The 18,450-nt window shown below is 32.0% G+C and overlaps 5 protein-coding genes across 9 annotated transcripts; 3 read left to right on the top strand and 2 right to left on the bottom strand.

Moving 5' to 3' along the window:
* Positions 1–359: 359 nt before the first annotated feature.
* Positions 360–5,506, bottom strand: LOC126758342 (C-mannosyltransferase dpy-19 homolog). 2 transcript variants are annotated; one of them, XM_050472591.1, is made up of 9 exons: positions 5,128–5,506; positions 4,803–5,064; positions 4,539–4,742; positions 4,276–4,468; positions 2,791–4,191; positions 2,611–2,719; positions 2,466–2,550; positions 1,951–2,076; positions 360–1,872 (listed from the first exon to the last, which is right to left on the bottom strand). In XM_050472591.1, exons 1-9 carry the CDS (start codon positions 5,159–5,161, stop codon positions 1,668–1,670), a joined length of 2,619 nt encoding a protein of 872 aa, XP_050328548.1. In that variant the 5' UTR covers positions 5,162–5,506; the 3' UTR covers positions 360–1,667. The 2 variants fall into 2 exon arrangements, with proteins under 2 accessions (XP_050328548.1, XP_050328547.1); XM_050472590.1 differs by having other exon boundaries at positions 5,221–5,506.
* Positions 5,507–5,814: 308 nt separating this feature from the next.
* Positions 5,815–6,585, top strand: LOC126758355 (mitochondrial import inner membrane translocase subunit Tim8). Its single transcript, XM_050472611.1, has 2 exons — positions 5,815–6,009; positions 6,068–6,585. The coding sequence occupies exons 1-2, from the start codon at positions 5,914–5,916 to the stop codon at positions 6,239–6,241; spliced, it is 270 nt and encodes an 89-aa protein (XP_050328568.1). The 5' UTR covers positions 5,815–5,913; the 3' UTR covers positions 6,242–6,585.
* Positions 6,476–7,810, bottom strand: LOC126758348 (coiled-coil domain-containing protein 137). Its single transcript, XM_050472598.1, has 4 exons — positions 7,597–7,810; positions 7,048–7,537; positions 6,862–6,990; positions 6,476–6,804 (listed from the first exon to the last, which is right to left on the bottom strand). Exons 1-4 carry the CDS (start codon positions 7,677–7,679, stop codon positions 6,574–6,576), a joined length of 933 nt encoding a protein of 310 aa, XP_050328555.1. The 5' UTR covers positions 7,680–7,810; the 3' UTR covers positions 6,476–6,573.
* Positions 7,811–8,036: 226 nt separating this feature from the next.
* On the top strand, positions 8,037–10,089 carry LOC126758351 (ras-related protein Rab-39B). 3 transcript variants are annotated; one of them, XM_050472604.1, is made up of 3 exons: positions 8,037–8,141; positions 8,563–8,684; positions 8,937–10,089. In XM_050472604.1, the coding sequence occupies exons 1-3, from the start codon at positions 8,132–8,134 to the stop codon at positions 9,483–9,485; spliced, it is 681 nt and encodes a 226-aa protein (XP_050328561.1). In that variant the 5' UTR covers positions 8,037–8,131; the 3' UTR covers positions 9,486–10,089. The 3 variants fall into 3 exon arrangements, with proteins under 3 accessions (XP_050328561.1, XP_050328563.1, XP_050328562.1); XM_050472606.1 differs by having other exon boundaries at positions 8,069–8,382; XM_050472605.1 differs by having other exon boundaries at positions 8,070–8,468.
* Positions 10,090–11,020: 931 nt separating this feature from the next.
* LOC126758339 (AP-3 complex subunit delta) lies at positions 11,021–18,342 on the top strand. 2 transcript variants are annotated; one of them, XM_050472586.1, is made up of 15 exons: positions 11,021–11,499; positions 12,149–12,244; positions 12,413–12,541; positions 12,601–12,741; positions 12,803–12,932; positions 13,086–13,225; positions 14,324–14,397; positions 14,783–14,931; positions 15,039–15,386; positions 15,452–15,623; positions 15,710–15,866; positions 15,933–16,608; positions 16,693–16,824; positions 16,888–17,020; positions 17,079–18,342. In XM_050472586.1, the coding sequence occupies exons 1-15, from the start codon at positions 11,404–11,406 to the stop codon at positions 17,596–17,598; spliced, it is 3,093 nt and encodes a 1,030-aa protein (XP_050328543.1). In that variant the 5' UTR covers positions 11,021–11,403; the 3' UTR covers positions 17,599–18,342. The 2 variants fall into 2 exon arrangements, with proteins under 2 accessions (XP_050328543.1, XP_050328544.1); XM_050472587.1 differs by lacking the exon at positions 14,324–14,397 and adding an exon at positions 13,528–13,601.
* The last annotated feature ends 108 nt before the right edge of the window (positions 18,343–18,450 follow it).

Here is an 18,450-nt window from a genome sequence, read left to right as displayed (position 1 = left end):
ATATAAATTGTTTGGGGAAACATAGAGCTGTATTGATAAACAATTAAAATTCAAATCATATTTATGCTCCCACAAAAACCAATTTAATATATAAAGACACCTCCCCCAAATATACACATATATACATCAGGATATGGAGATCTCTGTTCCTGTGGTTGATCTGACAAGTGTAGGAGTAATTAAAAATGTTAATTTTCAATGGGCCGTATACAAATAGAAAAATACGATGTACATTGAAAATCAATCGAATGGATTCATTATTTGGAATCAAATTTAATGCAGATAAAATGATGGTGTACAAGTTAAGTCGAGATATTTGAAAAGTGTGTTTTTATATGTATAAAGACCATAAAGCCACATTAAGCGTTTAAGAAATTATTTATTTTGATACCTTTATTTATAAATATAGTAAATCACATTTTACCAACCAACACAATTATAATGAAAGTAATATCTATTTTTTTTGCATTGGCCTCCTAATCCGCTACAACACATATGCCCACAATGTTATTAAATTGCAGCTGTTAGGATGGTTAGTCGAATAGTATGAAACAGTACGTTATTTACTAGTCTCCTTGAAGTAAAAAAAATAAACACTGAAGAAAAATAAGAATAAATGAATACTATAAGATCAATTTTTAAACTGTAATATGAAAAATTAAGAAATATGTAACTAAAAATAATACAATTTATTACAATATTTCTCGCGCATTAGGTTTGGTAGTTGAGATATGGAAGCAGTCTCTTTATCCTTAAAATTCAGTATTTTAAATTACATAGAGAAACAGCCTATACGTACACAACATTATTTTCTTTTTTTAACAAAATGTATTATCTTATGCGTCTTAAACGCTTAGCACATTTCCTAAATCCGACATTAGCTCTTAATTAAAACAAAAACTATGATTGCCTTACTGCATGTGAAATGTTTCATTTAAGAATAAACATTACGCTTGCAAAACGGTTGTCTGCAATGCTTTCATGGACAAGAGTTGTAATTAATTACCAACCGAATATCTCAAATACAGATATGAATATGTATATACATACAAGGTAACATAGAGGCCACTTTCTCATGCAAATTAATAAAGGTCGCTAATTTCAAACTTTTAAACTTAGTTTTTCCCATATATTTTTTTTAATTGCAGGTAATACAAATAAGCCAGAAATGGAATGCAAGAGGGCAGTCTATATAAAATTCAGTAAACTCGGCATTAGGTGTTATAAAGGAAAAAAATTACGATTCAAAACTTTCATGAAAAAAAGAACAAACTTCAATATTTATATCTGCTCGATGTTTCAAATTGAACTAAAAATGTGTAGGTATTGCTCATTTTGTAGCTTTCTACACTTTTCATATTCTCATATGTATGTATGTATGTACATATATACATTAGAACATCTACATAAGTAGGTCTGAGTCGTTTGTATTTGTATTTCTTAAAATTATTTTCATTTAACGACAACTATTAAATACAGCAAAATCGATGTTCAATCGTAATATATCGAGGCTTAAAATGTCTCTTGTCAAAATTACAATAAATATAAAATATGAACGTAACATGAAACTTTGTATATAAATAAAATAATGTAATTGACATTTTAAATTCTTGGCCACTTTTCCTACCAATGCCTCAGTTACAATCGAAGCAAGTTTGACTACTTGACTACATTACTTTTTCGGGCATCTTACTAAGCTTCAAATTAATTTGTACACTCTGCGAAAACATCTTAATAATACCGTAATAATCATTAGAGAATACTTTCAAGAAGCTGGGTATATTCTTGTTTGCCAATTCCGAACAAAATTGCGGATATTTGCGATTTGACGGCTGCAGATCATCCCAAATCGAAAGTAGGTCACATTCATCACTAAAATATATAAAGTAGCACAAATAAATATTTTTATACAGATATAAAAACTATGTAAATATCGTAAAATTTACGCACCGAATTTCATTGCTGCAGTCCTGAAGCGATATAATTAAATACTGCACTTTAAGTTGTGAGTATTGATTGTAAATATCTGATGACTGTTGACGGCTGAACACTGAGTAGACATGTTCGGTGCGTTCACTGCAAATTAAATAAAAAATTAATAAAAAAGTAAGTAACGATTTAACACTTGAATATTATGGGCATTATATAGAACAGAAACATTTAAATATGTTTTGCATGGAAAGCTTTTTAGGCATTTAAAGATACTGGGCCTTTTTGAATTTTCTCTTCAATATAGTCCGCCAATAGTGAATTCGAAATGAAATCACGTATATTATTACATCATGTTTTTAGAACAGATACAATCCCTTTGTCACAACCACATATGGTGCAAGAGAGGGGCGCAACTCAATTTATGCTGTTATGTATTGCACTCTGGTTTGAAACGCATATTTTCTCATTCTATTATATCTAAATTCGGTATTCTAATGTCAACGCAAAATCTAAAATTTATTATATATAATTACTGGATGTGACGTATTTCCAAGTGGGCGTGGTTTACAATCGGTCGTCTAGTAACTAAATGCACCGTGCCAATAATTTCTACTGGACCTGTAATTTTCAAAATGGCAATAAAGGCATTGTGAGAAAATTGTAGTTATTGAGTGAAACCTGCAAAAACAGCGTCGCGCTCTGTATTAATTTTGATCCATTCCAACATGCTATCCAAATCATCACTAGCATGTCCTGGGCGTGTAGGAAAGTATTCTTCACGTATATTCTAAAATAGTTTCACAGATGAAAAATAAAAAGGATTTTAAATAGATAGATCTCGCTCTAGTTAATACTTACAACTAAACCGGGATTAACCATGCTGGTTAAAAAAACCGCCAATGATACTGCCCAAAATATATTGCGTTGTTTGCGATACCAAAACTTGGAACATATTGTCGGCGCAATAACACAACCTTGAGTGAAACAAAGGAAGAATAACTTTTTTATACTAAGCCCTAAGGCGGTAAAAACGGCCATTTGTACAAAGCTGTAGACATAGTGGAATCCGGTAATATCGCTATGATAGTCAGCTTTGGAAGCTTCGCAGTCCGAGCTTTTAAGCCGTGTACGTCGTGTGTTTTTATTACCATCGCCACTTTTTATACCACTCGGCATACCACTACTATCAGTAAAAGTGTCGTTATTCGTATCATTCTCAGAATCATTTATTTCCACGTTTGGTGCTGCTGGAATCGAATCACTCTTAATTGTTGCTTTATCCTCACTTATGGACGGTTTTACATTTCCATCAGTAAGTTCTTCTTCTTGCTTTTCTGAATTCTCAGAATGGTTAATTTTAGAAATATTTCGAGTACCTTCTTTAATCTGCTCTTTTAATAATTTTATGTTATTCATAAACTCTTCGTGTTCAATGACTTTATTGTTCTTCGACTTAGTTTTCTCTTGTTTATAGCGATTGTAATCATAGTTACAATCTTTCAGTAACTTAAGACATTCATTTAAATCGTTCTCCGTCTCTTTATTTGACATATCACCCATTGATATGTGGTTTTCTTCCAAAAAATCCTCGAGCACATATTTTTTGGCTCGTTCCACATTATCTTTACTGGGATTTTTTTTTTCACTACCCTTACGCCACTTGCGAAAAAACTTCGCCAACATCACGACACCGTACATACAATAGGGCTTCACAATTAGAGTCTTTATGAGCTCCCACAAATGGCCAATATTCAAATTCTGATAAGCTGGATTGCAGGCCGCAAGACTGGTAGAGAAACTCACTTTTGCCTGGAAGCCCCATTGCACTATTAAATCACGATATAAGGCGAACCCGTTGTCAATTGAACGTGCGAATCCTGTTCTCTCCAACATATCATATAAAGTTCCTTGTACACTAATGGCCGCTAATAACCCCGCCCAAATGGTTTTGAACGAAATGCCACTATTAGGAGTTTGAGGTTTGACTTGCCGCTCTATACTGAGAAATAGAAGTCCAATTGCTGGACCAATATGCCAGGCGAAAATATATTTCTTGTTGCTAAAGGAACAGTAGTAAGCTAGTGATGTGGCAATAAGTTGCGAGATCGCATAATCAATCGTAAAAGTACTAGAAACCACCTCAGATATTGAACTTGGCGTCCAAGGAGCCATCATAATAAGGATCTGCGTTGCAAAAATAACAGAAGAAAATTGCCAACAGAGAAGAGCAAGAGCTGTCAACAGTGTCAATTTGATGGTCTGTAAAGTATATTTATAAATATCACAAGTAATCAAATATTAATGAAAACTATAAAAGCTTAATAAAAAATATATGTATCTTACTATAAAAAGCCGCTTGTGATACGCCTTGCGTTCCGTGATGCGATCAATACACAAACAAAGGTAAAACATTTGCATGAAAATAATTGGGAATGCAAAATTTTCACGTGCCATAGGGGATTCGTAGATCTTGGAAGCAAAACTGTGGAACATAACATAGGAAACCACTGCGTAAATACCACCAAATATATTTTCACTAAAATCATAAAAAACATACATATATATTTATTTACCCATTGCGAAAGATTTCTTATTTAAGCTTTTACCTCAGTAATGTTCCATATATATAAATAACTAGTACTGTGACCCCGCCAAGAAGCCATACGCATTCCAAGTAAAACTGCATGGGCTGTCCAATGCCGTCGCAATGACGATGCTCCAAAGGCAAACGAACATCGTTGCTCCGCCAACAACTAAATATTGGAAAGTTTTCTGTGAAAGCATATCGCCTTAGCAAATGATAGAGATATCTACAAATATATTTTATTTTTATTAGCAGCGATATACATTTACTTTTTTGGTATATATACCCTATTGCCAATTCTGGTAACACATGGAACCTTTGTATTACATTCACATTTTGTGGATGCTCGATGCCAGTTAAGTTGGTTAATTTATCGTAACCACTCCAAAAGTCTGCTTCCTCTGTAAGTGTCTTATAAAATGAATAATAAAGCGAGTCCTCCCGCCGCAACAAAGACTCCCGTTCTAATTGTGTTAAATATGCTATATTTGTGCGGGACTCAAATATTGAACGCACATGTTGAACATACAAAAAGAAAAAGCCGGTACCTATACAAATTGACCATATCATTTTAAACAAATAATTAGGTAAAAATTAATATATTTATATACATATATGCGTTAATACGATATTCTCCAAAATCATCTAAGTATGACGATCGAAAAGCACAATAGATGTATCTGATGTGGAACCACTTTACTAACCAATTAACGACTGCGAAAGGATAAGTAACAATTTTTGTTCTTTCATTATTATTATTAGTATTATTATTATTTGATAACACACTAATTGGACTTAAAACTTCAGTTCCAAATCATTATGGGTTTCATTTATTATTTATGGACACAATTTTTGCTATATCGCCTGTCAATTTACGTTTTAAATTTAATATAAAAGAAAAAATAATATATAATTTATCCGGCTAAATAACTTTTCTATTATTGCTTATTTGCATTTAATTTGCCTCTTCCGAAGAAACAAAATCAGCTGATGTAGAATTAATGACAGTGAATGTCAGCCAAAATGTAACACAACTATAAGTCAACTCATAGTGCTATGTTTGGTAGTACAAATGTTTTACTAAATGGTATCATGTTTGTAATAATTATATCTATAAATATATTTTAAACAAGCAAATTTTGATGGCTATTTCATGATTATGTGTATGTTGATTGTTTGATGTCTTTTATAGTTCACATACTATACGAATGTATTTTCCAATTTCAATGTAAATTTGGTATAAGGAAAACATCTGCAAGTTTGACTCTGCTTTTTGTGGAACATAATTTATTTGAGGTTATATAAATTTTTGATATTAGAGCTGGTCAGGTATCTCTGTCAATTGCTGATCTAATATAGTTGTTTTAGAAGTAATTATTTTAAATTAAATTGTAATCATGTCTGATTTTGATTCACTATCATCGGTTTCAAGCGATAAGGAACTACAGGATTTTTTGTTGGTTGAAAAACAAAAGGCTCAAGTGAATGCACAGGTTAGTATAATTTTAACCTTATATTTATAATGTGCAATTTTATCTCCCAATTTTACAGATACATGAATTCAATGATATCTGTTGGGAAAAGTGCATCGGCAAACCAGGATCGAAACTCGACAGTTCCACGGAGACATGTTTAAGCAACTGCGTTGATCGTTTCATTGATACATCACTGCTAGTCACGCAGCGCTTTGCACAACTATTACAAAAGCGTTCAGGTGCATTATAAATCGCAGAGGCAATCGTTTCTAACTTGTCGGAAAGTTAGATTTATCAAAAACCAAATTACTACTCTGTACCGTGCGTATATAAAAAATTAACACACTGCGAAAAATTTGTTACTTTAAATCAAAAAGTAACAACTATAGCAAATAAACTGACAGCTAGCTAAAAGTTACTATGGTTAATATGAAGAACACCTGTAACCATTGTGAAAATCAATTATAGCCAAAAAAAGACGGGCTTTTAGCTAATTGAAATAGACGATTTTTATTTGAAATATGTTTTGTTATCTTTTAGTTTTAAAATAAAAAAATTACACTGTAATTCTAAGCCTGATTATCAAGATGGCAATACTTGTTTTTTCTTCATATTCCTATAAATTTCGATAAATTTGCTTTGTTCGTCTTCAATCATTTTTCTTGTAGCCACAGGAAGTTTTTTCCTCTTACCACTAAGACTTATTTTTTCTGCTTTACTTGAAACTGATTTACATTTACTTTTTAATTGACCTTGATCACATTTGGTATTAGGCAGTAATGTTTTAAGTAGCAAATTAGCTTTTTTTCCTGGCTGAAATTTAAAAGAGAGTTAAACATTATGGCATTCATATATATTTTATCATCTTACTCTTGGAACTGTCTCAAATTTTTCAGCTCTTCGAGGCAATGCTGTAATTATTGGTGGTGCATGTACAATTTCTCCAAAGCGTATTATATCATGTTTATATTCTTCCAAATCGTGATTTTTATGGGATTTCTGCAATTAAATAGGGAAAGTTCCTTTAAAACATATTTTGTGGTATGAAAAATTTACCTCTTCTTTATCCTCTTTAATGGCTTGTTTAATCAATTCTTTTGCAACTTCAGGATCGAGAGGCTTTCCTGGTTTTTCTTTTCCTTTATTTCTGGACACATTACTTTTATCTCTATTATTTCTTTTTTCTTTTAATAATTCATCAATTTCGTTCTTTGGCTTCTTGGTTATTGAAATTTCTCCAGTTTTTGCATTTCGAATAACATTTACACCATACTTAGCTTCGTATTGTGCTTCCCGTAAGGATTGTGATGTTATTCTATTCACACGTTTTAAGTAATCTTCATCCGTCTCTTCTTTTAATTGTTGAATGTGTCCAATTTTTTTAGGGTGTGTTAATTTATCTTTAGGCATATCTTCTTTACCTTTATGTATTCGCTTAATTTTCTTTCCAGCTTTGGTGTCTTCAACCAGCTTTTTAAATTGTGTAAATTTGAAGGAAACTTGCTGATTATCACGTTCAGGAGGATTGTTCGTAACTTTCTTAAGTCTAAAAATATATGTATATGATTACATTTATGCTGGTATAAATATAATTGGACACAATACTTTTTTTCTTTTTCTTCAAGTTGTTTTAGTGGGTCTCGAACTCCATGGTGTTTGCGGGCAGGAATTTTTCTATTACGTACCATTTTCTTTCACGTCTATCTGGTGTAATTTATTATTTCGAACAAAATTAACCCACATGGGTTTGTTTACTTTCTTCTTCTTCGTTTTGAATGGAACTGCCATTCGCCATAAATGAAAACTACATCTGAACATACAAATACATATATAAAATCCACCCAAAAATTGTGGATTCTATATTTCGTTCATAATACATATGTATATGCTTAATATTTATAATTAATATTTAGATAACTATATGTATTCTCTTACAATTGTATTGAATACTTACAATGCATATGTTTATAATAAATTTATTTTTTGAATTCAGATTTCAAACAGAACTATCAAGAATAGAAGAAACGCCAAAAATTTGTCTTTTCTTTCTCTATTTTGTTGTCAATTGTTTGACATTTGAAGGCAAACCACTTTTTATCACTCATCACACTTGATTATCAGCATCAAATTTTCATAGTGAATGCGACGAAGTAAATAACAAAAAACAATAAGCAATTTTCTTCTAATATTATAAACAAAGTTCAAGTTTGCAAAATAAAACGCAAGTGGTGAACATAGAGCAAATACGTCGCAATATTCCATTGGAGACATTGTAACTAAATTTGATTCTCCATTTGGAATTAAATACCTTACAATATTACCAATAGTGAACCAAATCAATATAAGCGGATCCATTATATACACTTTAAAACTAAAGCAGCTCTGTTGAAAGTATTAATCGCATTAATAATTTTTATTCGCATTTGATATAGTAAAACTTCACAATAAACGGATTTGGGAGGAAGTGACTAACAAAAGTAACATATACATATCTGTCTACTGAATAAAGTGTGGAAAATTTATAGCAATTACACTGTATTTGTTATTTTGTTATTTTTCAATCTTTATTAGATACAACTTGCAGAATGGTTGAACCTATTTTTGATTACCAGTTTCGGCTGATTCTAATTGGTGATAGTACAGTGGGCAAGAGTTCGTTACTCAAATTTTTTACAGATGGCAAATTCGCCGAGGTAAGAAACTTCTAAAACTGCTCAGTTAAAAAAAAAAAATGTTGATATGTAAATTACATAATTGAACAGATACAGTATTCACATACTACATAATAAACAAAGATGTACTAATTAGTAAATCATCCTCCTTTGTTGAACATATGTTTTAAGCGAATAAGTCGTTTACGTATGTTTGCACTTCACTGCTTATAGCAATATTTAAATTCTTTATATGAGTATATATTGATATTATTTTAACAATTAATGTTACAGCTATCTGACCCCACTGTTGGTGTTGACTTTTTTGCCCGCTTGATGGAAATGAAGGATGGAACCCAAATAAAACTACAACTATGGGACACAGCTGGTCAAGAACGTTTTCGATCAATTACAAAATCATACTACCGAAACTCGGTTGGAGTATTGTTGGTATATGACATAACAAATTATGCCAGTTTTGAACATATTCCACTTTGGATGATGGAAGCCCAACGTCACATTGAACCACATCGCCCAGTGTTCGCATTAGTCGGTTGTAAATTAGACCTAGTAAATGCCGGTGGTCGTCGAGAAGTAACTACAGAGGAAGCTCAAGGGTTTGCCAACCAACACGGCTTGCATTTTGTTGAAACTTCAGCTCGAAATGGTGTTAACGTTGAAGAAGCTTTTCGTATGGTTACACAGGAGGTATATACGCGAATACGTTCAGGAGAATACAAAGTAGAGGACGGCTGGGACGGTATAAAAACTGGGTTTGCACGTCCAAATAGTTTAGATTTTAATTTGGTTATGGCGGAGCCGGAAAAATCGTCTTGTTGCTGATATGTTTGTAAATGACGATTAAATCAAAGTCACTGGATGGCAAAATTAGTGGGTTTCCAACATTAGAGAAAGGAAATGCGAATTTTATCGTAATTAATTGAAATGTCAGTATGTATGTATGTATGCCTGTATGTTTTATTTTCATAAGATGAAACAGTATATACATACGTACATACAAGCCAGTGCGCATTTCTTTACCGTTGGAGTACAGCTAAAAAATGGGAGGTTACAGTTTTTATTTTTAATTTTGTACTTTATAATGAAATGCGAACGAAGCTATTCTTACCAAATAATTGATAAAAAAAAACTGAAAGATGAAAAATAAATAGTTTTAAATTTATTAAAACCTGCATACAATTACAGTAATTGAGGGTAATAATTTTTATTCTTTCATTGAAGATTTAATATAATTTGTATATATACATATGTGTACTTCATTGTACCATTATCAATATTAAAATTGTCATTCGTGTACCACTCCCATATTACAGCTTAACCATTTCATATATTTTTTATTATCTACAATTTTTAACCCAACCTTATTGTAAGTCTTAAAACGATTATATCCCTGAATAAATTTATATGTTCAATAAGTTGTATTTAACACATATGTATTTACTGATGGTATTTAATTCCTATTTTAAATAGTATTTCGTAACTAACTGTGTTCTTTACTCTTTTCACTAATTTTAAATGATTTCGGATGCAAATGTAATTGTTCAATTATTTCAAAGTAAATACGTTTACATATATTAGAATTTCTAAATTGTCGCTCTAAAATAAATTTACGTTTAATTTACTGTGAGAATACAGAAATAATACAAAAGGAAAACTTTAATATCGGTATTGAATGAAGAATAGTCTGTTGTTTTTGTAGGAACTAAACGGATTCCAAAATATTCTTTGGACATTGCTCAGAAGGAATTTCGAAACTAAGACTTGTAATTTCTCTGCGTGACTGGGTGTGTATATTTCCATAGCATCGCATATAAAGGCTGTCCCAAATTACATGATAGATTGGGATTAAATACACGTGTCCCTATATCAACGCAATATTTATATTTACCGTTATTTATGATGTAAGGTGTTGAAAACAAATTGACAGTTGACAGTTTAGGCTAACTAAAAATAGAGCGTTACAAGATAGAACAACGTGTCTTCATTATTTGATAATATTTCAAAAATAATGAAAGCTTGGCGGCCGCAGCTCCAAAATTTCATACAAAATACGTTACGTTATTTTTTGGACACCCTGTATTTTCAGTTTACGAGTATATGATCGGATTCTTCGCAATAAACGTTGCATGTAATAATTAGAACAAATTACAACAGCTAAATATGAAAAATATATATACATATATTCGGATTAATGGAGCATACTTTTATTTTTAAATTCTAGTTAAATAAAAATTATTTAAAGTTATCACTTTATTTAAATAAGTCGATAGGTTTTTTTTTTTGTATTTCGGGGGACTTAATAAATTCGTTGTATGGCAGCATTGTGTTATTGCGTTCATTTTGCAGTTTCTTTCATTCATTCATTTGTCGGTGTGCGATAGTTGAAGTAAATTTTTTGGAAATTCTGTTAGACTTGTTTTTATTGAATTTATGACTACAATTAATTTAATTTGAAGATTACAAATTATTAAAATCCATTCTTTATAACACAAAACGTTATTAGCAATAAGATATTGGCTTCAACAGAAAAGGTGAATTAGTCTTGTAAAGTGAAAAAATCAATCAGCAAAGAAGGAATTTTTGTCGACATCATCAAATGTGTGAATGCCACCAAAAAATAGAAGAGTGCAATTTTGAAACCATCTCGAAGTAAAGCATACGTTGCCAGGATATTAATCTAATAATAGATGAAATAATCTGATAAACAGTGACAATTTAATTTGTGTGTTAACACGTTAAAATGGCTTTAAAAAAAGTTAAAGGAAATTTCGAACGTATGTTTGACAAGAATCTCACGGATCTCGTACGGGGCATAAGGAATAATAAGGATAACGAGGTAAAATGTATTTCCATCTGTTATTTCTAAGGAGACTTCAGATGTTTAGTACTATCGTGAATTATAAATTTGATTTTCCTTATTTATAAAAATCCGTGCGGATTTACATATGCACACACATAAAAGAGTAAATATGTATTCACATTTCTTATCAATTGTAGTATTTGTGTATTTGGAAAGATTTGTATCAAACTGTTACCTGTTTGAGAATACTATGCACATTCAACCAGCATCACTTAATGTCACAATTCTTTCTATTGTCTTTGAATTATAGTAATTAGTGTTATTTAAATATAAGCTATACCGATGAGAAAATTACAATCCATATCTCTTCCACCATTCGTTTATCGAACAAATATTTATATTCACTAAATTAATAAAATAAATAAGAATTTGACATTGAGTTATATAAAGACTATAACCGAAGCTCTGCGGAATTTATATTCGAATTAAGAGTGTCAACTCGACAGCATTGGAGACTCCAATATTTTGCACAAACCTTCACGGTAAAAGTGTTTTGTTGACATACATTTTATTTGTGGTCAACAATAATTATATATATTAGTGCTTAAAGTAGTATATACTTGCTTTTTAATTCGGTTTCGTAGTCTAGAAAAAATACTATAGCCGATTTTTTTAATCGTTTTAGGCGAAATACATAGCACAATGTATTGAGGAAATCAAACAAGAACTACGACAGGATAACATCAACGTTAAGTGCAATGCTGTTGCGAAATTAACATACGTAAGTAGTCATGTGTTTGTGTAAACTAATAATGGCAAACCTAAGCTGCTCAAATTTTGTAACCTTGGATTACATACATAGATAGAAGGTTAAATTCTATTAATTGATTTCTTTGGAATATCTTTAACGCAAATCAAATTTGTAACTCATATATATCACAACTTGTAGATACAAATGCTCGGTTATGACATCTCATGGGCCGGTTTTAACATAATTGAAGTAATGAGCTCATCACGATTTACATGCAAACGTATTGGCTACTTGGCAGCAAGCCAATGTTTTCATCCTGATAGTGAGGTATGTAAATATATTTGCAATAAAAAACTAAAAGTAATATACACTTTATTTTCACATAGTTATTAATGTTAACAACAAATATGATACGTAAGGATTTGAATTCTCAAAATCAATACGATGCTGGTGTGGCTTTAAGCGGTCTAAGTTGTTTTATTTCGCCCGATTTATCTCGGGACCTTGCAAATGATATTATGACTCTGGTAAATAATTATAACGTGCAAAAACGTGCAAAATAATTAGGTATTATTTATTTTGTTGCAGATGAGCTCAACAAAACCGTATTTGCGCATGAAAGCTGTTCTTATGATGTATAAAGTATTTTTACGTTATCCAGAAGCATTACGACCTGCATTTCCCAAACTTAAGGAAAAATTAGAGGACCCTGATCCAGGTATGTGTATATATAAATATCGCCATTTCCACAAAAAGGATAAAACAATGTGGTAAAATGTAGACACTCTTTTAATTTTTGAAACATACTGCTCTTGCTTATACCTATATATATCTTAACTTCAAATAAATATATATATAAATGATTTATAAGGTGTACAATCAGCTGCTGTTAATGTGATCTGCGAGTTGGCCCGTAAAAATCCCAAGAACTATCTGCCTTTAGCACCAGTTTTTTTTAAACTTATGACGACTTCCACCAACAACTGGATGTTAATTAAAATAATTAAATTGGTGAGTATTTTTCCTCAGCCTGATTTAAACAATTTCATATTTATATACATAATGTACATATATGTATATATATGTTGATATTTTATGTGATTTAATTTTAGTTCATTTGGAACCTTTCATTACTTAAAAACGTAACTTCAAATTTGAGTGAATTTTTCTAAACTATCATAAATACCCCACGAGATTTAGCGAAAGTTTCCCTTAAATCTCTTTTTAATTTTTCTTTTCTCTCTCTTGTCTCATTTGATACTACCGAATGACTATTCTTATTTCTGCGGCTTTAATCTAAAATAATCATCAAGTTTGCCAGCCTTACGACAATCGAGCCAGCGTTAGGACGCAAATTAACGCAACCCCTGATTGAAATTATTTCCAGGTTTTTATTAAATCACTATCTGAAAACATTTTTTATTATTTAATTTCTTTAGTTTTATAATTTCGCTTTTCAAGTGACACTCACCTACTGATTTTTCCATATCGTTTGGCGCTAAATCAATTTTATGCACGCACTGCTTTGTGGCATATTTGATTTACCCATTATTTTTCCCTCATATAGTTCAAAAAAGTTCATAATTTATTTCCTATTTTATGTACACGTTTATTTCAAACAAAAGAAATGCACTTTTCGGCTCGAAAAGTTATTGCTACTAATTTTATTACGTTATTTATTTGTATTGCTAAGTTTGTATTGTCAGTTGGCAGGAATTTCGAATACCATATTCCATTATGCGAAACCTCCTAAGCTAATCTGCTCACATTGCTGTTATTTTGTTGTACTTCTAACATACTGCAAGCAATTGTGTTGGTAAATGTTTTTTTTTATAAATTTCTAGCAATAAATACCTATTCATGTGTCAATAAAGGACTTATAATAAATTTTTTTTAATCTGCGTGGCTTATCCATTTGTACATTATTTTCTGTTTTTATTTATTTGGCGGGGAAAACTAACTTCCTACAAGCTGTCTATCACTCCGAAATAATTCCTGAATAATGAAAGAATTAAGCCAATACAAATATTGATTAGTTTTGTAAGTTTTGTGTATGTGATTATGTATTTATAATTTCTTTGCTTGTTTCTTTTTCTCTTGCATTTGCAGTTTGGCGCTTTAACTCCTTTAGAACCCCGGCTAGGAAAGAAATTAATAGAACCTCTCACAAATCTTATTCATAGGCAAGTTTCATTGTCGTGTTATTGTTGTCATAAAGATTTCAAATTCGTACACATCCATATGAACTATATGGACATATGTATTTATACATGCTACATGTATAAGAACATATTTTTTTTTTTTTTTTCAAAATTCGGCAAACTCAATACAAACTTCATGTGTTCAATTTGCTTTAATAGTTTGTACTTTTGTTTCTTCAAAACTTAAAGAATGCACTTATTACAGCAAAACTATTATTATTATTTTTACAAAAAAACACATATTCGTGCGATCAGTGATTTTGTTTTTGTTATTGCATTTTATCAAATGTGTACTAGTGCATTAAAATGAAAGAAAGTTGTATGTGACAATAAGTTATTTCTGTGCTTCTTAATTCGTCCCAAATAGTACGTCCGCCATGAGCTTGCTTTACGAGTGCATAAACACAGTGATTGCAGTACTCATCAGTATTAGCAGTGGAATGCCGAATCATAGTGCCTCAATACAGCTTTGCGTGCAGAAACTGCGCATTCTCATAGAGGATTCCGATCAGAATTGTGAGTATTATTATGTATGTATATGTAAATTGAATTGTTAAGGAATGTCATGGAACCTTAACTGACGTTTAAATTGTTACTGGAAATTTCTTCACCATTTTATGCAGTGAAATACCTGGGATTGTTGGCCATGTCCAAGATTTTGAAAACCCACCCGAAAAGCGTGCAAGAGCATAAGGATTTAATTTTGGCGTGCCTAGATGATAAGGACGAATCGATACGACTTCGTGCTCTAGATTTACTTTACGGAATGGTGTCAAAAAAGAATCTTATGGAAATTGTCAAACGTTTATTAGGTCACATGGAGCGTGCCGAAGGATCGCTGTATCGTGATGAATTGCTGTTCAAAGTAATTGAGATTTGCTCACAGAGTTCTTATTTGTACGTTACGAATTTCGAATGGTACTTAACTGTGCTAGTTGAGTTAATTCAACTGGAAGCTGGTTCTAAACACGGTATCTATCCATTATGATGTAACTTATTATGACTCATCTCGCTAACTTATATTTTTTATGTTAAGGGCGTTTAATTGCCGAGCAACTCCTAGACGTTGCTATACGGGTACCAGTTGTACGTCAATTTGCAGTGAATGAAATGACCAACTTGTTGGACACATTCTCCATATCATCGCAGAGCAATTCAATGTATGAAGTGCTATACGCCGCAGCTTGGATCGTGGGAGAGTTCTCAAAGTAAGTAGATTGATTAAAAAATTCACCCGTCATACGATCTTTTGTCGTAATTATTACACTTGTATATACATATGTTTTCAATGCAGTGATTTAGAAGATGCTGAAAGGACTCTAAATATTTTATTGCGCCCACGCCAAGTACCCGGCCATATACAAGGTGTGTTTGTACAAAATGTTACTAAATTATTTACAAAATTAGCAACTACTTGTCTGGAAAATAAAGATGTTAGCGGCTTGATTCGAGTGAGTATTAGGATGTATTTAGGTTTTATATAGACATTATTACAGACAAAATTTAATTTATTTCAGCTTTGTGATCATGCCCTGGAGAAGCTTCAAAGTTTTAGTAGTTCGAATGATATTGAAGTGCAGGAGCGTGCAAATGCCTCGTGTATTCTAATTGAAATGCTGCGTTCCCAATTCAGTAAGGACAGCAGTCATCATAAAAGGGCCACAATGGTCGCACTCTCTACCGACGACGTTGAAAATTTGCCTGAGCTTGACACATCCACAATACCTGCTATTATACCGACTCTAGCAATTGAAATTGTTCAAGAGATGGCTTTATTATTTGATGGCGAACTTATACCAGTGGCTCCAAAAGCACAACGCAAAGTTCCACTTCCTGACGGTCTCGATCTAGATGAGTGGATAAATGTGCCGCCTGAAGATGAAAGTAGCAATTCGTCCCAAGAGGATAAAGATGAACTGTTTGTGTCAGCTGTTCATAATGACAGTGGGGCATTGGGCAAGCGACGCAAGAGTGAAGAGCTGACTCCCGAGCAAATCGAACGAAATCGCATGGCTCGTCTAATAGAACAATCTCACAACCCACACTATATTAAATCTTCGCCCTCAGCAACAGATATGAATAAACAGAAAGGTCCAAGTGCAAATAACTCCAGTTATAATGTTGATCAATATGACAATATTGATGAAATACCGATTTCGGAACTGTCCTTGGATGTACCACTTCAAATAGGTGGTAAGTTGTACGCCATTTCATACAATAGTAAATCTGATTGTTCACTATATTTTAATAATTTATATTTATTTTCTCCTTTGAAAGTTATGAAACGTTCTGATCGCTATCTAATACAAGAGAAAACAATGAGCAAGGAGAAGAAAAAACATAAAAAGTCAAAGAAAAGCAAAAGATCAAAAAACAAAGTGGCATACAGCAGCTCCGAATCGGAGGATGGTATGACTTTAAACGCTAAAATTAAAATCGCCTTGTTTTAAAATACAAATAAATAAATTTCAGACTCGAAACCACTTCATATAGTAAACACGATCATGGATATGCCTGAAGGTGTAGCTCTATCGGACAGTGAAGATAAAGATTGCAAGTTTGATCCGAATGATCCCCACCGAGCTCTGAATATTGAATTGGACATGTAAGTAACGAAAACAAAGAGTTTAGGGTCAATAAGTAGTAAATTATTTGTTTTACAGCCCTGACTTGGAGGAGCCTAAAGGCCGATTCCACGAAGTGAAGCCCGCGCCTCAAAATCAAAACAATAATTCTCAAATATTAATAAATGAAATTGATCCAAAAGATAAAACCAAGAAACGAGACAAGAAGAAGTCCAAAAGCAAAGAGAACGATGTAGAACACCACAATAAAGACGAAGATAGTGTCCCCAAAACGCATGTCAAACCCAAATCAAAGAAGAAATCGAGAAGTAATGCAAAAGCAACCCATACTGATTTGTTAGGTATTTCCCCAGAGAGGATAAAGAGCTTTGCAAAAACGGCGTTGGACGACAGCATCAGCACTGTGGAAAAACGCAAGAAGGAGAAATCACATAAATCAAAAGATATAAGTAAGGGAACCGTCAGCGTAAAGAAGGAGAAAAAGGCTAAACATCATCGTAGCCACAGTAAGGAGAAAAAACACAGTATTCTCGAATCGTCGATAGGAGGTTACGAAGAAGCTATAGGCATTTCAACTCCAAGTAAGGAAATCATTTAACTTGCGACTCAACACACTCATATAATATTGTATAACCGTCCCTTGCTATATTTTCGATCAAGTTGCAATAGCCAATAATTACACTAAAGTATAGGATAACTAAGCAAAGTCATTAAAAAATTTGCATAGGGTTGAAGCTGATACATATACATGTACAAAATATGTGAAGAGGACGTGCAATGCAAAATGTAAATGTAATATGACTTTTTATATATGTACCCCATTACGAAGGTGAATTGCAACATTCCCAAACTTTCAGACAAGTGAATAAAATGTGTTCAAGCGTTCAAAACATGACTTAGAAGAAAGTTGTGATCAAATCCTTTAAACTTATACTTACACATGTCTATTAAAGATTGTTGAAATTGTTTCGAAACAAAAGAGGTCCTTTCCTCACGCATACATATATAAAAGCACATCTACTTTCATATACAAACAGCTTTTCTAGCTTTAAAGACTTTAAAAATACATAACGGTCAAAATATTTTATATCAACTTATAGATATTATAAGCTTATGAATGCTGTAGAGTAGCGAGTTATGAATTCTATAAAGCATATTCCTTTAACAATGCATCTACAATCGTATATCCTATTAGACTAACGGAGGAAACGTACAACAGTACTCGTTCCCTAGTTAAGATATGAACTGTAATAAAATATGATTATATTGTATAATACATAGTAAGTTTGTAAAGTGAGAACATAATGAACAAATAAACGTATATAATAATCAATATTATTTATTTTTTGTTGTTTTAATTAGCCTTGGACATAAATATCAACATCCAATTTATAACCACTATTTCCTTCATTGACTCCAGTGGTCAGTCAAAAAGTGTATGTACTCTAAG

The sequence above is a fragment of the Bactrocera neohumeralis genome, chromosome 5, assembly GCF_024586455.1.
Source record: "Bactrocera neohumeralis isolate Rockhampton chromosome 5, APGP_CSIRO_Bneo_wtdbg2-racon-allhic-juicebox.fasta_v2, whole genome shotgun sequence".
Classification (NCBI taxonomy): Eukaryota; Metazoa; Arthropoda; class Insecta; order Diptera; family Tephritidae; genus Bactrocera; species Bactrocera neohumeralis.
Note: the sequence above shows the minus strand (reverse complement) of the source record. Positions and strands in the feature narration are given on the sequence as shown.

What these genes read in the sequence shown, in the direction of transcription:
- LOC126758342 (XM_050472590.1), bottom strand. Translation starts at nt 5,266, where the DNA reads ATGAAAGAACAAAAATTGTTACTTATCCTTTCGCAGTCGTTAATTG. An exon ending in TTACCAGAATTGGCAATAGG is followed by an intron (nt 4,743 to 4,802) that starts GTATATATACCA and finishes ATATATTTGTAG; the next exon opens with ATATCTCTATCATTTGCTAA. An exon ending in ATCACAAGCGGCTTTTTATA is followed by an intron (nt 4,192 to 4,275) that starts GTAAGATACATA and finishes TATACTTTACAG; the next exon opens with ACCATCAAATTGACACTGTT.
- LOC126758355 (XM_050472611.1), top strand. Translation starts at nt 5,914, where the DNA reads ATGTCTGATTTTGATTCACTATCATCGGTTTCAAGCGATAAGGAACTA. An exon ending in AGGCTCAAGTGAATGCACAG is followed by an intron (nt 6,010 to 6,067) that starts GTTAGTATAATT and finishes CCAATTTTACAG; the next exon opens with ATACATGAATTCAATGATAT.
- LOC126758348 (XM_050472598.1), bottom strand. Translation starts at nt 7,679, where the DNA reads ATGGTACGTAATAGAAAAATTCCTGCCCGCAAACACCATGGAGTTCGA. An exon ending in CTTGAAGAAAAAGAAAAAAA is followed by an intron (nt 7,538 to 7,596) that starts GTATTGTGTCCA and finishes ATATATTTTTAG; the next exon opens with ACTTAAGAAAGTTACGAACA. An exon ending in AATTTGAGACAGTTCCAAGA is followed by an intron (nt 6,805 to 6,861) that starts GTAAGATGATAA and finishes TTTAAATTTCAG; the next exon opens with CCAGGAAAAAAAGCTAATTT.
- LOC126758351 (XM_050472604.1), top strand. An exon ending in CAGATGGCAAATTCGCCGAG is followed by an intron (nt 8,685 to 8,936) that starts GTAAGAAACTTC and finishes TTAATGTTACAG; the next exon opens with CTATCTGACCCCACTGTTGG.
- LOC126758339 (XM_050472586.1), top strand. Translation starts at nt 11,404, where the DNA reads ATGGCTTTAAAAAAAGTTAAAGGAAATTTCGAACGTATGTTTGACAAG. An exon ending in GTTTTCATCCTGATAGTGAG is followed by an intron (nt 12,542 to 12,600) that starts GTATGTAAATAT and finishes ATTTTCACATAG; the next exon opens with TTATTAATGTTAACAACAAA. An exon ending in ATTAGAGGACCCTGATCCAG is followed by an intron (nt 12,933 to 13,085) that starts GTATGTGTATAT and finishes ATGATTTATAAG; the next exon opens with GTGTACAATCAGCTGCTGTT.